The sequence below is a fragment of the Pinus tabuliformis genome, chromosome 7 (genome assembly GCF_031772625.1).
Source record: "Pinus tabuliformis cultivar Carrire ecotype Pingquan chromosome 7, CPIR1, whole genome shotgun sequence".
NCBI classification, from domain to species: Eukaryota; Viridiplantae; Streptophyta; class Pinopsida; order Pinales; family Pinaceae; genus Pinus; species Pinus tabuliformis.
The window spans coordinates 1,325,246,494-1,325,268,890 of record NC_142293.1 but is presented as its reverse complement, the minus strand read 5'-3'; the positions used below and the strand labels follow the sequence as shown (position 1 = coordinate 1,325,268,890).

Here is a 22,397-nt window from a genome sequence, read left to right as displayed (position 1 = left end):
TGTGGGGGTCCAAATGGAATAGGTGGGTGGCCACCAACATCCACTTGGATCAGCTCGACCGATGTGTGAGTAATGGGGGCTAACATGACATCCATTCGTCAATGGTGGTTAACTAGGTAGGTTTACTTGCGAAGGCATAACTTCCATATACAAGCTCTGATTGATGCGATCTAAGGTGTGGACATAAGTTTCAAACCTTGCAATAGCAAAAGACATCGTTTGATGTCTCAAAATGATTCTAGGAGATTTCACACTGAATTATTCCATATTGAGACCTACAACTAAAATGAACATTGCAAGTCAATTCCTCCAATTTTTCCACTGAGAAAGTAAAAGGATACATGAAAAATAGTGTGATAATCCAATCCAGATCACCAAATTAGGCTCAAACTACAAGGAATAATAAGGTCTAAAAGTTGTGATGAGTTACTCCAATATTGCAATTTATTAGGATAAGTTAATTTTCTAAAATCAACAAAGGGCATTGTATTTCCTAGACCTGTCATTGTTGGTTATTGTGATGTGATATTATGCTCTTTCCATTCATTAGGATAAGTTACTTCTCTAAAATCAACGACAAACATAGTGTTAATGACAAATAAGAATCAAATAGTTATGTGTAATTGGACAATATTTATGATTGTGCAAGAATTTGAACCCAATCCCAATTGGTTTACCCCCCCGTATTCCTGCTTCTACAATTTATGATTTGGGCATATTAAATTTTCAGGCCAGCCAAAAAATAAGATATGTTTCCTCTAATATTACAATTAGTCTTTCTAATCATGGCCACCAAGTGCACCTACACTAATGAAGATTTACAATGTGTCCTTGACCATGATTATCAGTATGCAAATATCGGATTGATTCAATTTGACCTAACCTTTTAGTCTAACACAGTTTAAACATTAGTTGTCTATGTTATACTTTAAATTGTTTCTCAAATACCTTAATAGGTGGTTTTGATCCCCTTTGAATAGTAATACCCATATGATCTTTTGTAGTTCCTTTGTATGTTGTCAGTTTAGCAAATCAACATCTCAAGAGTCTTCTCCAATAATATGTCCAAGCTTTTATGTTAAAATTTAGTTCTTTGTTATTTAAAGAAAAAAACTTCTATTGTATATTTCCAAAAAGATAATGGGGTATAATTGTAGAGAGGAAACACCATGCATTAAATAAACTAATTTAATAATTGAAAAGTATATATTCAGTGGTATGAGTGAAATTCAATGATATTATTAGACATGAATCAATGAGCATTGCAAGTACATATCACTTAGTGTTCCAACCCATAGCAATAAATAGATTAACCACGGGAAAAGATAATGGGGTATAATTGTCGAGAGGAAACACCATGCACTCAATAAACTAATTTAATAATCGAAAAGTATATATTCAGTTGCATGAATGAAATTCATTGATATTATTAGACATGAATCAATGAGCATTGCAAGTGCATCTCACTTAGTGTTCCAACCCACAACAATAAATAGATTATAAGACATTGTTCACTAGTTCAATAATTCGAAAATCTATATTCAAGTATGTAACTATATGAGTGAAATTCATTGATATAATTTGACTTCAATAAATGAGTACTGCTAGTGCATCCCACTTTGTATTCCAACCTGTAGCAAGAAATAGATTATACAACAATTTTCTTGGAACGACGGTATCCCCATGTAGGATTGAAGGGATGAAGAAACACTAAGGAAAGTGGCCCTTCTATTTGCAAAACATTATATGCCCACTTCTCTAAATAATCTAATAAAATATGCATTTGTGATTATTATTTTCAATTACAACCTAAAGAGCAAAGAGACCTAGAGTTGTTATCATCTAATATTATCATCTCTGGTACTATTGTAAATCAATAAACAATACTCACTCATCTTTGCTTTAAAATATCTGATGTTGCAAACTTTCGAATATTTGTTATATCTATCATGGATTTAAGAGCGGAATAATTAGTGATATTCCATTAGGAAACACCACTTGTTAGCATTCAAAAAATGGGCATAAAAAGTGGAAACTTATTATACACATCTTATACATATTATCTCATATTCTTGGCATAAAATTTTCTCACGTAGGAGGCATAACAACCACCAACTCAAAGAAGTAAGAATGAAAACTCACTAAATTGCCTTGACTTGCATTCCATTTAAACAAAATGAGGTTGATGCCAAGACCATACAACTCCTCGGTCAAACCACCCTCTGCCAACATGGTATAGAATCTAGTTATGTCATGAATATGCTAACTAAGAAAAGTTATAGCCGTTATATACTTCAAATGAAAATAGCTACTTTCCATGAGACCAATGATTGCAATATGGTCATTGTTGATCATATGGTTTGTTGAAATTCAAATGGACTCTGGATCCACTATTGCTAATTGTCGAGTAGATATAATTTCCATCCACTGTTACTAATTATCAGGTAGATATAATTTCCATTTTACAATCTCTTGCTTCCCAAAATGGTGAAATGACTGGTACTACTTTAGGGCATATCTAAATTAGAACCACCAATAAAGTCATGTATCAACAAATGTGGCTTCTGCAAGATCAATTGCTCTCCCAAGCCCAGCGGCCTTGTTGATGCATTCCCTATGTTCATCATCAGGATTACTATCTGCAACAATTCCTGCACCTGCTTGAAGATGTACAACCCAATCCCTGCGTTTTCCAACATCCTTGTAGGAATACATCGTATCATATCGTGGTACAGTAGAAAATACCATTGTGCGTAGGGCTAGTGCAATATCCATGTCTCCATTATAGGAGATACCTCCAATGCCACCACTATATGGCCCTCTACGAGTTGGTTCAATTTCATCAATCAACTCCATAGCTTTGACCTGAGAATCATAAACAAAAGATGTTATTCACAAACATAAAATCTACCATTTATCAGATGTCAAAATGACATGTTGAAGTACCAAAATGCAAGAAAATACAATGATGAAAACAATCATGTTAAACACTTAACATTGCAACTGAATGTTCAGTTTTAAACGATCCTTGCTATCAATATTATAAAACAATTCCAAAAATCCAACTGTAGAACATGGGTGACATTATACAAGGCAATAAATGCAATAGCGGATTGATAAATGCAACCATAAGAAAAAACATATTCAAAAGGAATAGAACATGAACTATAGAAATAGATAAAACAATACTAAAAGCAAAAAAATAAAATATTTTAGAAAATACAACAATAACATTAAGTGATTATAAATAAGAACATATCTCCCTATGGTTCTTATAACTTCATAACAAACAATACCAAATGGACTCACTCGTGAATGGACTAATGAACCATGAGGCACTATATCAAATTAAACAAACTTGCAAATGGACTAGATCCATGAAAGTCATCCTATCAAATTAAACACGTGTTAACGGACTCAAGAACCATGATAGGCAATATATCAAAATAAACTTACTAAAGAAGAGATAAGAGAAGCATGAAGGTAATGTATCAAGTTATAATGTTTGATTAGTATATTATGATGCCAATATGCGTAGGATGTTTTTTCCTTTAAATGTATGAACTTCGAAAATTCAAAAAAAATTGTTTTTTCACAAACATGTTTTCTTACGTCTTTCAATTAAACGTATTTAGGGAATCGATTGTAACAAATGTTCAATTAAACATATTTAGGAAATCGATTGTAGCAAATGTTATACACAACGTTAGTGATCCTAATAATAATATTTCCTATTAGTTATACAGGATAGCTCATAATGTTATAATTATAATGGGGATTCGGTAGTTCACATGTAGACCTAATACTCTAGAGATCAGTTTTCCACGGGAACATATACCCCAGGGTGGGGGCTCCTCGGATGAGTCGGAACTCCTAGGCAAACATTTCCCTACGTCCCCCTTTTGGGAAACTCAGGGAAACTCCAAGGTCGGGGGTTACGTTTTTCCAGTGATGGAATGTGTTTCTCTTGTAGGGGTGACGCCCCCAAATTTTCTCCAATAAAAATTAAAAACATTACAAATTAAAATTAATAAAAAATAAAAAAGTAAATGATAAAATAAATTTTTAGAACATTTTTAACTAACCCTGTGTATTTTTTACCATGCTATTTACCTTGTCGTCGCCCGACATTTTCCATTGTGATTTGCCTTGCCACAGCTCGACATTTTCCATTTGCGATTTCCTATTAAGATCTTCATGATTCGGATTTACCATCGACCGAGGTCTTGTGGTCTACGATTTAGCCTTTAACAATTAACATCAACAAGGTTTGCTTGTGCCATTTGAAGTTGTGCGGTATGATTTGGAGCTGCATAATGCGATTTGGAGTTGTGATTTTGTAGTTACGCAATGCGATTTGGAGCTGTGTTTTTGTCACTTGGAGTCATCCTGATACGCCATCCCAAGCCGCAGTCCAGATTTTTTGAGCCACTCAGCCACCATCAAGCACAATTCAGTATTATTTCTGACACCTCATTTCTATGTTTTTTTTTTCCCATGGACAAAGTCGTAATTTCTATTGATATAAAGAAATTACATTTTGTAGATGCCAGATGCATATGCATATGGAGGCAGAAATGCCTGACGAGTTCATAAACTTTTGACCAAAAAGAAAGACTGATGTGTCTCCACGCAGGGAGTCTGTTAACTACTATACTATGACTATGCTTGCTTGCTGACTAGAGAAAGCAAGATCAAAATTATATCCGGCTCTTCGCAGAGAGCACAAAAACTTTAAGTATCCAAAACTAGTTTGTAACCAGTACCAAGTAAGTAAAATATGTACAGTAAATACAAGGATAGTCTGTATAGGTATGGGCCTTATAGCCCATTGTCTGTAGGTTCCTCAAATGGTCTGTGATAATGCTGGTAGTAGGTCCCATCAATCTCTTCCTGTATCAACCAGTTGTTTCCTTGTCTATGTGTTGCCTCTTTGGATAGGTGATTTGCCCCTGTATTTTGCTCCCTGTAAATGTGTCGACAGACAAAGGAGTCAAAAGATGAAATCAATCTTTTAGCTTCTTCTAAAATATGCCTCAATGAAAATGCATTGCAGTGTGATGCATCATTCAACCAATTGCAAACGATTTTAGAATCACCAAATAGCTGTAGGTGTCTGCAATGTTTTTGCAATGCAAAGTGGATAATATGTTTTGTTGTGCATAGTTCAGCAAAGTTATTAGTTCCCCTGCCTAAATTAATTTGGATCTTGAAGCAATGATTTTCATTAAGATGAAGGATGGCATCGCCCCACATCCCGCCTCCTGCGCAGAGCCATCAAAGTAAGCCCAGGGCTTAGATTTGTCAATGATTTCAGGTATGATGGTGCGTGGAGGGGTGTTGGTATCCTCTGCTGGAAGAAGGTCAAAATCAACAATGGTATGGAGCAAGATGGCAGGCCAATGGGGGGATCTGTGGTTGAATATAGACTGGTTGCGGGCAATCCATAATGCCCAACAGACAAGAAGAGGCATGTTTTTGGTTTTTCCATTGTGATTTTGACACCATGTATTCCAAGCATCCATAATATTGTGTCTGTGCCAGTTTTTTAAGGAAGGATAGTGAGCAATGATGGAGTTCCAATATTCCTTTGCTGTGGGGCAGTTTAGAAAAAGGTGTTCTGTGCTTTCTTCATCATTGCGACACAGGTGGCACCAGAATGGGCCATGAAACGATCTTTTCATCAGATTAGTCCCTGTAGGAATCTTGTCAAAAAGGATGTTCCACATCAGTAATCGAGAGCGGGGGGCTGCCTTGAGCTTCCAGAGTAATTTCCAAGTCGGAAGAATGTTCTGAGGCCTGTGAGGTTCCATTAGTCTAATATAACCCTGTTTCGGAGAATATACACCATGTTTGGCAAAAGCCCAGATTATCTCATCTGGTCCATCAGTGAGACGGATGTGTGCCTGGGTAAGGGCATCCGTGTAGTCCTGCCATTCCTACTGCCACTGAACCGGGATGTCCAATTCACGAGCCGATATCCATGCCTGCTGAAGAAAAGAGGAGTTGTTATTGTCACCAATGTGCTTGATGTGGGTGATACCCCTGCTATGTAGATACCTTATTAAGTCTGCAGATAGTCTATGTGCGTTGCCACAGCCTACCCACGGGTCCAAACCGATACGAACAGCATTGCCCTCCTTGATACGCCACGTAATGCCTTCACGCAGGAGGGGAAGTGTACAGATGACCGCTTTCCAGATATTGGATATGTTATTTCTCATTCCATGTTGCTGTCTGAACCAGTCCATCAGATTCATAGGCCAGATATACTTCACTTGTGCAACTCGGGACCAGAGACTGTTAGTGGTAATAAGCTGCCAGCCGAGCTTAGCCGCCAGTGCTTTGGAAAATAGATCGAGCCTCTTGATGCCCCATCCTCCCCATCTCTTGGGTTTTGCAATAGTGTCCCATTTGACCCAGGCGAAAAGCTTGCCCGGTTGATTACCCTTCCATAAGAATCTGCAGCATATACTTTGTAGTCTGTTCAAAATACCTTTTGGTATCCAAGCCAGGGTCATCCAGTAGACTGGAGTGGCTTCTATCACAGCTTTGATGAGGATCAGTCTGCCTGCCCGAGATAGGTATTTATGGTACCATACCTGAAGTCTCTTTTCCACTTTCGCAATGAGCCATGTCCAGTCCGCTATCCTGTATCCGAGAGGCTTTAATCTAAATCCCAGATATTTTATACCTTCTGCCAGATTCAGAGAGGTAAAAGGGAAGCGCTGTGATGTGTATGTGATCTCATGTTGTGTGCAACCAACTGTAGTAATCGTGGATTTACTATCATTTATTACCATCCCTGTAGCTTGTTGAAAAAGATTGAAGATGTTCTGGAGGGCCGTGGTATCCCCAATACTGCCATTTAAAAAAATGAGAATGTCATCAACAAACAATAGATGAGTGAGGAAAAAATTCTCAGCTATCTTGATGCCTGACAGTTGATTTCTATCGCGAGCAGATGTAATAGTCCTACTTAATCCTTCCATGATAAGTAAGAAAAGTAAGGGTGAGAGTGGACATCCCTGCCTGAGTCCTCTCTCCGAGCTGAAGAAAGATGTAGCTTCCCCATTAAGTAGCACACTGTAAGATACATCTGTTATACAGCTCATAATCCATTTGATATATGCAAAAGGAAATCCTAGGTGGGTCAGCAACAGTCTGATATAGAGCCAATTTTCTCTATCGAAGGCCTTTGAGAGGTCCACCTTAAGTATCATACCTTTCTGCTTTTTAATTTGCATAGTGTGGAGGAGTTCCTGCGCTGTAGCAATTGCTTCATGAATCTGTCTGTGGTGAAGGAAAGCAAACTGTTCAGATGATATGTGTCGAGAGAGGATAGGCTTCAGGCGATTAGCGATGATCTTTGCAATAATCTTGTACAGACAATTACAAAGGGAAATGGGACGAAAATCGTTGTATGAGGCGGGATTGTCTGATTTCGGTATAAGGGCTATGAATGTGGATTTGATGGCCGGGGATATTCTGCCACTCCTTCTGCAGTTCTCCACGATCTTGAGAAGGTCATCCCCAAGGATTTCAAAGAAAGCTATGTAAAACTCAATGGTCCACCCATCTGGACCAGGGCTCTTGTCTTTTTTAAACCATTTTATAGTTGCCTCCAGCTCTTCCTTTGATACTTCCATCAACAGATCCTCCGTGTCTTCCTGTTGTACGAATCTGGGGAAATGTTCAGCCACCCGCATGATTTCCATGATGTTCGCAGCTCTAGGGGCCTTATATATGCTCCTGAAATGCTCTATAGCTAATCTAGCCAGATCCCTCTGAGATGATACTAAGTGTCCTTGATCATCGCGCAATTCCCAAATAGTGTTGATGGCTTTGCGACCGTTGGCAAATTTATGAAAGAACTTTGTGTTGTCATCTCCTTCGGTAAGCCATATTGCCCTACTCCTGAGCCTCCAGCTTTCTTCCCTTTCCTTCAGAATTTGTGAGCGCTTCATAATGTGGGAGGTGTAGAGTTCTTTGCTCTCAGGTGTAGGGAAGGTGCCGTTAGATGTGTCCTCATGTGCAGCAATGGCCCTCTCTGCCTCCCTCAGAGAGTTGTCATCATTCATACGCTTCTGGTGAGCCCAAATTTTAGAGATCCTCTTTAGTTCAGTTAATTTCCTAATAAAGCCTTCAGTATGATCCTCTCTGTCCAGAATAGGGTTGGTCTGCCAATAGTTAGTAACCATCTGTATATACGAAGGATCTTTTAGCCAAGAGGCATTAAATTTGAAGGGGCTCCTGATCTTCTGATTTGCATCGGCCAATTCCAAAAATATTGGTCAATGATCTGAGATGCCACCAGTCCCAACCCATTGACGAATGCGAGGAAGTCTGCTTAGAAAAGCTTCCTTGATGAGAAATCTGTCAAGTCTTCTGGCCAGACTGTGGTCACCACTGCGATTATTAGTCCAAGTAAACTGAATCCTGGCAGAAGGAATGTCCACCCACTGATGTTCCTCAAGTAGGTTAGAGATAGTATCAGATAAGCAGTCTACCTGGGCCGAGTGTCCCCAAGATTCACTAAAACCCAAAGAAAAGTTTAAGTCCCCTCCTAGAATGATGTTGTCTGCCTGAAGAAGGTCAGAGTCCAGTAAGGATCTCCAAAAGTTTGCCCTGTCTGCACAAGGACCATAAACATTCATAATGCGGATTTCCATCTCAATAGGGTGGGCAAAAATATCCAAGCCAATGAAGCCTCTGCCTCCCCAAATGTTCCTGATCTCCAAAGCTTTGTTACTTATCCCAATAGCAGAACCCCCAGATCTCCCTGACGCATCCAGAGCGTGGAAGGTCCAATTAGGCAGCCAGGAATTTAGTGTGTGAATTAGAGGTTCGGCTAAACAGAGCGTTTCTTGTAAAAATATAATGTCCGTCTGAGACGAGGTGAGCAGTCTTCTAAGCGCTAGTTTTTTGGGCAGGCTAGCAAACCCTCTGCAGTTGAATGATAGGATCTTCATGAAGGATGAGTCTGCGGGCCATTCCTAGCTCTAAGGGCCCTATAAATGGTTTGTTTTCGCCCGAGGGCAACTTCTTCTCCCGCTGTATGTCTGGCTTTTGTGAGGCGTGAGGGTCGGCCCCTTGAGTTCTTATGGGTGACAGGGGTAGCCTCAGGGTCCAAACCAATCGCATCGTAGCTTCTTTCCTTCGATCTAGAACGGAGTGAGTACCGGGGGGATACAGAGGGGGAGGGGATGGAGTGGGAAGGGAGGGAGGAAGATGACAGGGATGGAATGCAGGGGGAAGTGGCGGGAGAGGGGAGGGGGAGGGAACAGATAAGGGAGGAGGGAGGGGCAAGGCCCTGTCCTCGTTTCTATGTTATTATTCTATTTATTTCTTATTTTTTAAATTTGTGGTATACCATTTTATAATTTCTTTGTTAGTATTTTTCTAAATCTCATGTTCATTGTTAGTAATTAGATTACCATTTTATTAATGAAATTTTAAAACACAATTATGCAAGCTAACAAAGGTCTAAAACTTAAGAAATCAACGGTGACACAAAACTTAAAAAACAACAACACGATTCAGAGTAACTCTAGTAACAACAGCGGTTCTAATTCAAATTATGAGGGTAATACTGATACAGTGGAAAATATTGCAATTCCAAGTGGATTTGGAACTTCATAAACCCCCACAGTGGAAAACCAAAGCAATGCCAATCTCCCCCCAAAGGGATTGGCTCACCATGCAAGGGGAACATTTAATCCCAAAAGACATTTTTACATAATATGTAACTAAAGTACTTGCTCCACCAACCAAGAAAAAAAACGAAGGGGTGGATCACATGACCAGAAATGCAATATTTTTGGCCATACCTGGGTAGGGAGTTACAGTGGTATTAAACAACACCTCTTGGGAAATGGTGGAAAATGGGTTAGTGTATGTGATAAATTAAAATGTTTGAGAGATCTCAGATTTTGAGGCTAGAATTTGGCGCTGCTCCACCAACCAAGAAGAAAACAAAGGGGTGGATCACATGACTAGAAATGCAATATTTTGGCCATACCTAGGTAGGGAGTTACAGCCGTATTAAACAACACCTCTTCGGAAATGGTGGAAAAGGGGTTAGCGTATGTGATAAATTAAAATGTTTGAGAGATCTAAGCTTTTGAGGCTAGAATTTGGAGCTAATGCAAAGGTTGCCTGATGTAGCCAAAATGTCACTTTAATTAAAGGTCAAAATGTGGAAAGGAGATTTAAAAGGAAGGCTAACACAGCCACCAATATTGGCAATATACCTCCACCATGTTTTGCTACAACATCATCAAAAACTAAAAGGACTTCATTATAACGCAATGGGGCCAACCATGATGATACAGATGATGCAGTTGGCAAGTTCTTGTTTGCCAATGGCATTCCTTTCCATGTTACTCGCTCTCCTTATTACAGGGTAATGGGCTAGGCAATTGCAAAAGTAGGGACCTAATATGTACCTCCAAGCGAAACCAAGTTGAGGACAACAATATTAGAATGAGAAGTGTCCAAAATTATTGTGCAGAAAGAGATTATGAGACAAACGTGGGTGAGGGCAGGGTGTTCTATTGATATAGATGGGTGGACAGGCATTGCAGAATGTCCAGTCATCAACATCATAGTTACATGTGTACATGGACCTTTCTTTCTTAAAGCTATTGATTGCTCCAGAAAGCGCAAAGATGTGACTTTCCAATTTGAACTTCTTCAGGATGATAAAGAGTAGGTCAACCCTGCCAATGTTGTGCAAGTTGTGACAGATTTAGCAGCAATGTGTAGATCAGTTGGATTATTGATTCAAGGTAGATACCAACATATTTTTCAGACCCCTTGTGTGCATGAGCTCAACAACGATTGAAAGACATTGGTGAAATTCAATGGATATCCACTTTGGTATTAGTTGCAAGGGATGTGCAAATGTTTATTTACAGTTATCACACCCCCTTAACCATGTACAGGGCTCACTCTAGGAAGACATTTCTCAAGCCCACAGAGACTAGATATGCCAGCTATTTTCTTTTATTGGAGAGGATGTTGCGGGTGCAGCTAGCATTGCAAGCCATGGTTGTTACTCTAGAGTACATCAGGTGGACAGAATCCAAGACAGAAGAGGGGAAGAAAATAAGGGCTCAAATATTGGAAAATTATTGGTGAGTAGATTGTACTTATTTGGTCCCTATCTTCCACCCTATAGTTGAGATCAATAGTTGTTAAAATTGGCAACTAGGGCCAAACTCCATGTGGGTCGTCTTATTAATGGCAGCTGATATTTTTCTTGGATCCCTCTCATCGAGAGGTGTAAAATTGATCTAAAAATAATCCGATTCCGATAAGTATTCATAGAGATATGAATTTATTTGTGTTATGGGAAAATTCGTCAAGGTCGGCCAACAACCAAATAAACCCCACATGTGCTCAACGTTTTAGTATAAATAGAGGTGCCTTGAAAGTCATTTGGACAAACTCACTTGGGATCTCTTCCTCTCTACTTGTCTTTGGGTTTTAGTAGGAGGAGAGATCCTAAGGGATAACGTTGCCCTAATGGAGAAAGGTTCTACGTTATCTAGAGGGAGTGTCCTAGGCTCTACGCTGCCCTAATGAAGAAGCCCTAATCAACCTTAATGCAATCATGGAGGAGACTACTATAGTGTAGCAAGGAGAAGTTCTAAGCTGCCCTCAACGCTGGTCTAGAAGAGACCTAAGTTGTTATCCTAATGAAGAGACCTAGCCCTAGCCGCAGATCTAAATGGAGCCACATACTAGCCCTAGTCGCAGTCATGATAAAAGCCCTAGCTACAGGTGGAAAGGAGACTCAGCGGCAAATGGAGGAGAGCTCTAGCCTCAGTTAAGGAGGCCTAAATCCGCAGGTAGAGGAGGCCTAAATCCGCAGTTAGAGGAGGCCTAAGCCCTCAGTAAAGAGAGGCCTGAATCATAGCAATTGAGGAGACCTATACGCAGCTAGAAAAGGAGACCTAGCCACGTAAGAAGGACCCTATGTGCGTTGTAGGTGACAGCATGGAAATCTATGTGTACTATAGGTGACAGCATGGAAATCTATGTGTGTTGTAGGTGTTACAGTGGGACAGCAGTATACCTGTACATGATGCAATATATGGACAGCAAGTACATGAAACAGTACATGGAGCAGCAAGGTACAACATGTCTAGATGGGACAGCTAGTACATGGAGCAACAAGGTACAGCATGTCTAAATGGGACAACTAGTACATGGTGCAGCAAAGTGCAGCAATGGTACTTGGGACAACAATGAAGCTTGATGGAGCAAGCAAATGGGGCAGCAGTATGGAAAACATGGAATGGCAATGTCACTAACAGTGGGACAACAGTATGGTACATGGGACAGCAGTGGCAGCATAAGGTGCAACAGTATGATGTGTACAGCATGGTCATGAGGTCCAGCAATGTGATGATGGGTGTAGCATGGTGCAGCATGGTGAGGTGCAGCATGATGACGAGATGCAGCACAATGATAGGTGAAGGAGTCACCTTGGAGAATCGGTTGAAGCAACATGTCTTCAACTGATCTCATGTAGAGATGATCTATTCTCTTATCTAGAAATTCTAAGTGTTGACTTCGGTTGTAAATGTACTATCTCTCTCTCTCTCTCTCTCTCTCTCTCTGTCTCTCTCTGCTGAACTATTCAAGAACATATAAGAAGAATTGATCAAGGGTTTCCCCACATTGGAGTTTGTCCTTGGCTAGCGCCACATCTTGTGTCCTCTTGTCTTGGCTTGTCTTCAGCGATTTATGTTTATGTTCTATCTGCAATTTACTTTAATGTAGATGTGATTGCTAATCTAGAAAAGATATTGAGCTAACTGTGAAAATTGAAATAAATTGCTCTAAGCATAGAACATACTTGAAATTAACATGGTATCAAAGTTGAGGTGAAGACAAAGCCCAAGCAAGAGTGAAAGAGAAATCACTGAATACGGTTGGGAAAGGACAAAAGGATCAATGGATTCCTCATCCCTCTTCAAATTCACCAAGGGTGAAGTCAAAGCAGAGTATATTATCATAATGGTGCAGCGGAAGCTTCTGATGGCCTACCTACAGATCACTTCAATGGGAATTCCAGATCTCAAGGTGAAAGGAAAGGCAGATGCCTTGCTTAAAATAAGTTCGGCCATTATGTGAAAGTGTCCAAATGGTAGGGACACATCTCTTGATGAAGATAAAAATCATTCCAGGGACATCTGCAATGATCGGAGGATTGACAAATAATGTCAGTCATCAAGGAAACTGCCGACTCTTCAAGGAAAGCAAGGAACCCCAGGTATGAAGAACCAAATGTTGTTTCTGATAAGATAAAGAAGTGTTTTCTTGTATGGGCCCTCCCCTTCAGATTTTGTGGGTATCTGGCTTATTGATTACAATGCTTCAAGGCACTTCATCGGATAGAAGGGTGCTCTCTCGAATTTGGTAAGAGATGGAAACAATCATGGGATTATGCTTGGAGCCGATGCCACCTATCCCAGAAAGGGTGTAGGAAATGTTACCCCTCAATTGAATGAGGGTAACTCAATTCATTTACAAATCTCTTTTATGTACCTGATCGCAAGAAGAAACTGGTGTCCATTTCGGCAATGGAAGTCAAAGGTTTCAGGGTGGCATTCATCGATGGTAAGGTACATGTTTGAAAATACAATTTTCAAAAATGCTTTTATTCATGGGTTCAGGGTTGGCAATTTATATAAATTTGCAGGATGGTCCATTGGGGACCATGTCAATTAACACATCTCATCTATAGCATCAGAGGTTTATTATGGGGCCCTACCCGATGTGAATCAGATGGTGACTGGAATGCCTGAATTCAAAAGGAGCATGAAGGTACATGTCTGAGATGTACCGAAGGAAAATCTTACAAGGGGACCATTCCCCTCATGTAGCAAGTCCACAGGCTTGGAACAACCCGAGGGGTTTGAGATTCATCAGGAATCTCATGTATGCAGGTGGAAGAAAGCCCTCTATGGCTTGAAGCAAAACACCCCTGGCATAGTATGAGAGGTTTGATAGTTGTCTGATAAAGCTGAGATTCACTAGGAGTGAAATTGATTCAAACCATTGCTTGAAGGTTGTGGATGATAGACCTCTCATACCGACACCTTTTGAGGACGACCTATTTCTGACAAGTGCTAACCCTCTTAGAAGTAAGAGGGAGTTGGATTCCAGATGTGGAATGATAAACTGCAAGCTCGTGGCTACCTCAAGGATCTTAACTTTCAGGTGTTATATGGTAATGATGTTGGACCTGATTTGGGAAATGCCTCTAAGTTTCATAAACTCAATCACATTGATGTTCTCGATGAACTTCCGTCCGGACATACGTTTTGTAGTTAGCATGATGAGCTCATATATGGTTGAGCCTCACTAGATTGGTGCCAAGAATCTTCTGAGAAATCTTCAGGGCACAATCTCTCATGGATTGAGATACACTGTTGGAAATGTGAAGCTGCATGATTATTCGAACGCTGACTGGGCAGGCAGTGTGGAGGATCGCAAGAGCACTTCTGAGTGCTGGTTCTCTTTGGGTTCTGTTTCGATATCCAAGATGAGCAGGAAGCAGAAGTCGGTTGCTATAAGCACCGCTGAGACCGAATACATAGCTACGAGTATGATCTCGTGTGAAGCTGCCTGGTTGTGGAAGCTCTCGAGTGAGTTGTTTGTACACATGATGGATACCACCGTGATCCTCTGTGTCAACCAGGGAGGGATTCGATTGTTGAGGAATCTCGTATTCTATGATTGCTCCAGCAGATAGACATCAGATACTACCTTATCAGGGATATGGTAAGTCGATGAGCGAGGAGGCTCCATCGCATTGAGACTGATGTACAGGTCGCAAACATTCTATCTAAGCCCCGGGGAAAGGTCAAATTTGTGACTTTCTCGAACGACTTAGAGTCGTTGAGAGACCTTCTTATAAGGGTCCTGCATGTTACATGCATTGAGCTTTGGGAGCTTTGGACGGGGCTTGGGGTACTTACCGAAGCAACACACGACCATAAGGCGACTCACTCTCCCCTAATGGTGCTCTGTGTACAGGGTGAATGGCTCAACCTTCTCCTGTGATACTCCGAGGCGACTTAGGGACAGGATGATTAGTTCTCCTGTCGAGGCATCCTACCCATGCAGTCTGGGACTCATGGGAAGTACCTCTCATCTGATCAATGAGCATGGAAATGGGGTTAGGGACCATAGTAGTACTATCGATGGATGCATCGTTGTATCTACCGTACTCCCTATGCTAGGATGACCTCCATTGATCTGGGATCAATGAAACTGATCTGGGATCAGTATGAGTGGTTTGAGACACTCTCTTGTGATATTGATCTGGGATCAATAAAACTGTCTTCGGGTCAGTAGAGAATGGTATGAGACATTCTCGATCAATTCTTCTTCTTCATGGTTCAGCAGAGCAGTGCAGGGCACTGATGGCAGAGGTAGTATAGTCGGACATATGGATCAGCGGATGGAGTTCTCCCTAGTTGAGAGGATGTGTTAAAATTGGCAACTAGGGCCAAACTCCATGTGGGTCATCTTATTGATGGCAACTGATATTTTTCTTGGATCCCTCTCATTGAGAGGTGTAGGATTGATCTAAAGATCATCCGATTCCAATAAGTATTCACAAAGATATGAATTTATTTGTGTTATGGGACAATTCATCAAGGTCGGCCAACAACCAAATAAACCCCACATGTGCTCAACGTTTTAGTATAAATATAGGTGCCTTGAAAGTCATTTGGACACACTCACTTGGGATCTCTTCCTCTCTACTTGTCTTTGGGTTTTAGTAAGAGGAGAGATCCTAAGGGATAACACTGCCCTAATGGAGAAAGGTTCTACGCTATCTAGAGGGAGTGCCCTAGGCTCTACGTTGCCCTAATGAAGAAGCCCTAATCAGCCTTAACGCAGTCATGGAGGAGACTACTATAGTGCAGCAAGGAGAAGTTCTAAATTGCCCTCAACGCTAGTCTAGAAGAGACCTAAGTTGTTGTCCTAAAGAAGAGACCCAGCCCTAGCCGCAGATCTAAATGGAGCCACAAACTAGCCCTAGTCGCAGTCATGATAAAAGCCCTAGCTGCATGTGGAAAGGAGACTCAACCGCAGATGGAGGAGAGCTCTAGCAGCAGTTAAGGTAGAGATATGGCCGCAGTTAAAGAAGGCCTAAATCCGCAGTGAAAGGAGGCCTATAAAGAAGGCCTAAATCCACAATGAAAGGAGGCCTATAAAGAAGGCCTAAATCCGCAGTAAAGAGAGGCCAGATTCATAGCAATTGAGGTGGCCTATACACAACTAGAAAAGGAGACCTAGCCACATAAGAAGGACCCTATGTGTGTTGTAGGTGACAACATGGAAATCTATGTGTGCTATAGGTGACAGCATGGAAATCTATGTGTGTTGTAGGTGTTACAGTGGGACAGCAGTATAGTTGTACATGATGCAATACATGGACAACAAGTACATGAAACAGTACATGGAGCAGCAAGGTACAGCATGTCTAGATGGGACAACTAATACATGGAACAGCAAGGTACAACATGTCTAAATGGGACAACTAGGACATCGTGCAGCAAAGTGAAACAATGGTACTTGGGACAACAATGAAGCTTGATGGAGCAAGCAAATGGGACAGCAGTATGGCAAACATAGAATGGCAATGTCACTAACAGTGGGACAGCAGTATGGTACATGGGACAGCAGTGGCAACATAAGGTGCAACAGTATGATGTGTACAGCATGGTCATGAGGTCCAACAATGTGATGATGTGTACAGCATGGTCATGAGGTCCAGCAATGTGATGATGGGTGCAGCATGGTGCAACACGGTGAGGTGCAGCATGATGATGAGATGCAGCACAATGATAGGTGAAGGAGTCACCTTGGAGAATCAGTTGAAGCAACATGTCTTCAATTGATCTCATGTAGAGATGATCTATTCTCTTATCTAAAAAGTCTAAGTGTTGACTTCGGTTGCAAATGTACTATCTCTCTCTCTCTCTCTGTTGAACTAATGAAGAACATATAAGAAGAATTGATTAAGGGTTTCCCCACATTTGGGTTTTTCCATGGCTAGCGCCACATCTTATGTCCTCTTGTCTTGGCTTGTCTTCAGCAATTTATGTTTATGTTCTATTTGTAGTTCACTTTAATGCTGATGTGATTGCTAATCTAGAAAAGATATTGAGCTAACTGTGAAAATTGAAATAAATTTCTCTAAGCATAGAACATACCTAAAATTAACAATTGGTACACTGACACAAACTCTCCTAATCTTGGAGAAATATATGAGACTTTTGATAGCATGTTGGGTCATGTAAAGGTAGTCATTCGTGAGAAAGAATCTTCATGATCATCAATGGCCCCAATAAAACGCAAGTCTTTCTCAACCGCAATCGCTTCTGTAAAGTTTAATGTCAATGTATCACTTGCAGCTCTTTTAATAAACACAAAAATATTGGTTGGAAAGGCAGTTGTGTAATAATCTTTAGTGATTGTGTCATGTGGTTGATCATCTGCAGGGAAACTATTCAATAAACGAGTAAACCTTGATTGGAATCCTTCACTTTTTCCTTGTCCCCCATCTTAAGATTCTCGAGTTCTTTTAACAATATGACAGGAGTTCTTTTTTGAAATTGGGTGATTTTTCGAGAGGAGCTCAAATGTACAATTAATTTCTTGAAATTTTGCACAAAAATCTGCAAAAAATTATTGGAGAGCCACCGTCCACGATTTTTGGTCAAAAAAAATTCTACAAAACAACTTATTTTATATCAGCAATATCCTTCCGTTCAGGCTCTGATTGGAACGACTTTATTTTTAATGGAGTATTTTTTCTCAAGCAATTCAGATCTCCAATTTGTTTTTGAAAATTTTGCACCAAATATATAGATCCAATCTGCCAACCCGTTGCCCCTATTTTCCCCAAAAAATCCCTACAACAAAAAGAAAAAAAAATTCATTATGCTTTGCCCAAGAAAAATCTCTCATACCAGTTGTAGCATATCTAGAAAATTATTTAAATCATTGCCAAATAAATTCCAAAACCGACCCAAGGACATAAAATAGAAATGCATAGGCCAATCCTTCAAAAGATAGGCATTCATTTTTGCATACCAATCCTAGGAGATGGCTTCAAGCCATATAGAGCTTTCTTTAATCTACAAACACGAGTTTCCATGCTATTTATCTCAATGCCTTTTGGTTGTTCAATATATACTTCTTCATCTATACTTCCATTTAGGAAGGTTGTTTTGACATCCATTTGATGCATATTCCATCCCATAGTTGCAATGAGTGAAACCAAAGATCTAATAGTAGTGTACCTGGCAGTGAGAGCAAAGGTTTTTTCATAGTCTATTCCTTCCTTTTGTGAGCAACCCCTTGCAACAAATCTTGCTTTGTATTTTTCTATGCTTCCATCAACGGCATGTTTGATCTTATAAATCCATTTGGAAGTGACAACAAATTTTTCACTAGGTCTAGGAACAATTTCCCAAACCCCATTCTTCATGATAGATTGATATTCTTCCTGCATTGCTTTCTTCCATTCTTCTTGTAGAGTGGCTTCTTCGAAAGTAGTTGGTTATGCTTCAATTAATCAAGTTATGTATGTTGCATATTCTGAGTATCGTTTAGGCTTCTTACTAATTTTGAATGTGCCCTTTATTGCCTTATGTCCTTCGCCTTCATCAAGTGTAGCTCTCAACCATTTTGGTCTCTTCTTTTCTTCGGGAATGGTAATAGGTTGAGTAGGTTCACTTGGTGCTTATTCTTCTTGGTTTGTAGGTGAATTGTCATGTTGCTCTTCTTCTTCAAACAGTGATGCATCTTCTTCACCAGATTCAAAAGGTATATCCTTGGACTTGCTTCGAGAATGGTAATAGGTTGAATAGGTTCACTTGGTCCTTATTCTTCTTGGTTTGTAGGTGAATCGTCATGTTGCTCTTCTTCTTCAAACATTAGTGCATCTTCTTCATCAGATTCAAAAGGTATATCCTTGGACCTTTTGTAAGCATGATTTTAATCAAGTATAACATCTCCGCTAACTTCAATTTATCTTTCTTCTTTGGTGTAGATTCTATAATCCTTTGATGAAAGGCTATAACCTAACAAAAATACCTTTTTATACTCGTAGAGTCTAATTTCTCTCATTGTCTTTTGGTACATGAATGTATACAGGGCATCCAAAGATTTGGAGATGGTCTACACATGGCTTCTTCCCTAAGAATCCTTCTTCCAATGTCATATTATCAAGGATCCTATGAGGACTTGTATTTTGTATGTGTATCGTTGTCATGGTTGCTTCCCCCATAGGAATTTTGGTAGGTCATGATCAAATATCATAGTTCTTATGCATTCCTCAATTGTTAGATTATTCCTTTCTACTACTCCATTATGTTCGGGATTGTAGGGAACTATGAGCAACCTCTTAATGCCTGCTTCTTTGCAATAAGTTATAAGTTCCTTGGAAGTGTATTCACCCCCATTGTCAGATCTAAGAGTTTTTATCTTCCTTTTGGTTAGGGCCTCCACTTCAAATCTAAATTCCTCGATCTTTTCAAATACTTCATCTTTTGTTTTGAGAAGATAGAGCCATGTCTTTCTAGAGTGATCATCAATGAAGGTTACATAGTATTGATGACCTCCAAGAGATTTATCAAACATAGGTCCACATACATCGAAATGAATGAGGTCTAGTATTTTTTTAGACCTTGTGTCACTGCTTGGAAAAAGTTTCCTAGTATTCTTTCCCAAGGCACATCCCTTGCAAACTCCTTCATGGTCCTCCTTAATGTCAGGGATGCCCTTTACCATTTGACATAGAGAGGGTAGTTTCTTGTAGTGAATAAGTCCATATCTTCTATGCCAAAGTTCGATGGGACTAATCTGTGAAAATTTCAACTATTGCAGCAACTAGAAATTATTCTTCTAACTGTAAACTAATTAATAGTTTATTTGCCCACACAAACAACAAATAACTCACAACTGCAATTTTCACCAAATTAAATTTTGTGACAGATAAACTGGAATCTGAGAAAATACTGGCACACACACATAAAAATTTGACACAGTTAAATAGTACTGAGAAATCATGAGTACAACTTGATGCCGAAATTTGGCAATCCTACAGAGAAAAATACTGACAAAGATCTAGTGAGGAATTTTCCTCACCCCACAAGCAATCTGGGCTCTAACTGCCAGCACCAAGTGAATCATCCAAGCAGATTATGTGCAGGCCTGCATCACCATAGCGTAGTCCCTTCCACACTATGTTTGAAACAGTGGCTACTCAAGCCATCATGTTTGTTGTTAACTAAGAAATTGTCTCTCTAACACTGGAAAAAATTTCCAGCCTTTGGAACTGAAACTCAGCTTCTCTCCAGCGAAATCGAATTGCCTCTAAAGACCTCTGTGCAACCCCTGTCTCAGCCTCTCTATGGCTATCGCTGCCTCTCGACAACGTACTCTCTGGTTCTAGAAAATCTTCCTTCAGACTCACTGTCCTTGCCCCTCTCTGTCTCTGCTTCCCTTCTTTGGCTCGAACTCTTCTCGCAATTGTTGCTACTCTTTGGAGAAATAGAACTACCCAAGGAAATCGATCTCAAATGTGTGTTTTCCATCTTCCCATCGACCTCCTCTTATAATCTCCAGTTGGAACTCCAATGGCCAAGATTAAAACATAATCGATGGCTGAGAATATTTCTGGATTGATCTGTGTGAGTTTCTAGATTATTCACACCTTTCTCAATTAATATTAATTAATTAACCCCTTTTCCTAAGTTTAGACTTGGCAAATATTTAAAAATACACTAATAATCTAATTGAGACACTTCTAGGTGGAATTTCCATAAACAATTTCTAGGTTATGGAGAACTCTTGTGTTTTAGCCTCTCCGGAAAGTTTCGAGACTAGAACACCTTTGATGCTATAAAAACTAACACTCCCTCTTAGAGAGGAAGGTGTTCTAGTGTTGCATTACTGCTACAACACATTGTCTTTGTATCACCCTATGTCACATTGTTGATGTCTGGAAATTGTGACTACTTACCACTTCCCATCAACCATTGCGCATTTGTGATGTTGCATTTGTGTTTCTATTGACACTGCTATATTGTTGCCAACTATGCATCTACACTGCAACTCCCTCTCATCTGTTGTTGTTGGTACTGCAACTGCCGCAACTAATAAGCATCCTAAATATTGAATCAACTGTGTCTCATGTTGCATCTGTCTCGAGTCCTGACCGCTACTAGCCTCTTCACTGTCCACTAAGGAATTGGTGTTGTTGTTGACTGTGCTACTGAGCCTCCTGCTCTGTTGTCAACATTACTCAGCACTCCTCATTACCTAACTGCAACTAGTCTACAACTTTCACTCGAGAATCCATAGTTTTCAAAACCGTTTTGAAAAATCGGTTACTGGTCTAACCAGTCGGTTAGCAATGCCACCGGTCTAAACTGGCCAAAAAACCCGGTTGGGAAGGCCATTTCGCCAATTTTTTGCCCTAACCGGTGAAAACGGCCGATTTAGGACGGAACCAGCCGGTTCCGTCCTAAACCGGCCGGTTTAGGACGGAACCAGCCGGTTCCGTCCTAAACCGGCCGGTTTTAGGCATGCCCACCGTAACTTGCAAAAAGCATATTTCTGATTGTGGTTTAGGGGTTTTGGGGGGAACTAAGGGTGTTTTCCCTCCAAAAACACCCTCTCCAAGCCTATAAGAGGCCCCTCTCACTCTCATTTGTCTCACACAACTGATTTGGAGTGTTTGTGAGTTTGTTTGTGAGCATGGAGAGTGTTGAGTTTTTGCTGAAGTAGTCATCTTGGAGTTGGAGTTGGAGCTATTTTGGAGATAGTGTGTAGCTGTCAGTGGAGTTGCCATCTTCAAGAGGAGGCTAAGGAAGCTAATTTGCATTTCCAGGTAAGGATTTGCACTTGAAAATTCCTCATTTGAGTCTGTTGTCCATGACCTTTTTTTATGTGCTATAAACTTCTCACTTCAATGATCTATCATCTATGCTATGAACTCTCTAGCTCTATGCTATCAAATTTTGTAGCTTGCATGTGCATTTTTTTTCCTACATTTATCATTGGTTTTCCATGTTCCTTAGCTGCATTTTTTTTAAATGGCAGATTTCTTTGCAAATTGTTATTATTTCAAGCAAACATGGCTCCAAAAGGAAAGGACAGTGCATGGGCTCATTGTGATGTAATTGATGGAAAAATGATATGCAAATTATGCCATAAATCTATTGGAGGTGGGGTTATTCTTAGGTTGAAATAACACTTGGTTGGGATAAGAGGCCAAGTAAAGCCATGTGATGCACCAAATGCACTGTTAGGTCCTATTAGGGCAGAATACATTTCCAAGCTTGAAAATTTCT

General features: G+C 40.2%; 1 protein-coding gene across 4 annotated transcripts in view; it reads right to left on the bottom strand.

Moving 5' to 3' along the window:
- LOC149252460 (anthranilate synthase alpha subunit 1, chloroplastic-like) overlaps positions 1-22,397 on the bottom strand; it is a 504,560-nt gene that overhangs the window by 13,757 nt on the left and 468,406 nt on the right. For 3 of the 4 annotated variants that reach the window (XM_089459700.1, XM_089459699.1, XM_089459702.1), the window contains one exon: positions 2,132-2,865. The exons of the other annotated variant lie outside the window; for it this stretch is intronic. In XM_089459700.1, coding sequence (XP_089315826.1) covers positions 2,542-2,865 — 324 coding nt within the window. In that variant the 3' untranslated portion in view covers positions 2,132-2,541. Of the gene's footprint in view, positions 1-2,131; positions 2,866-22,397 lie in introns of those variants that run through there. 4 annotated transcript variants of the gene reach the window in all.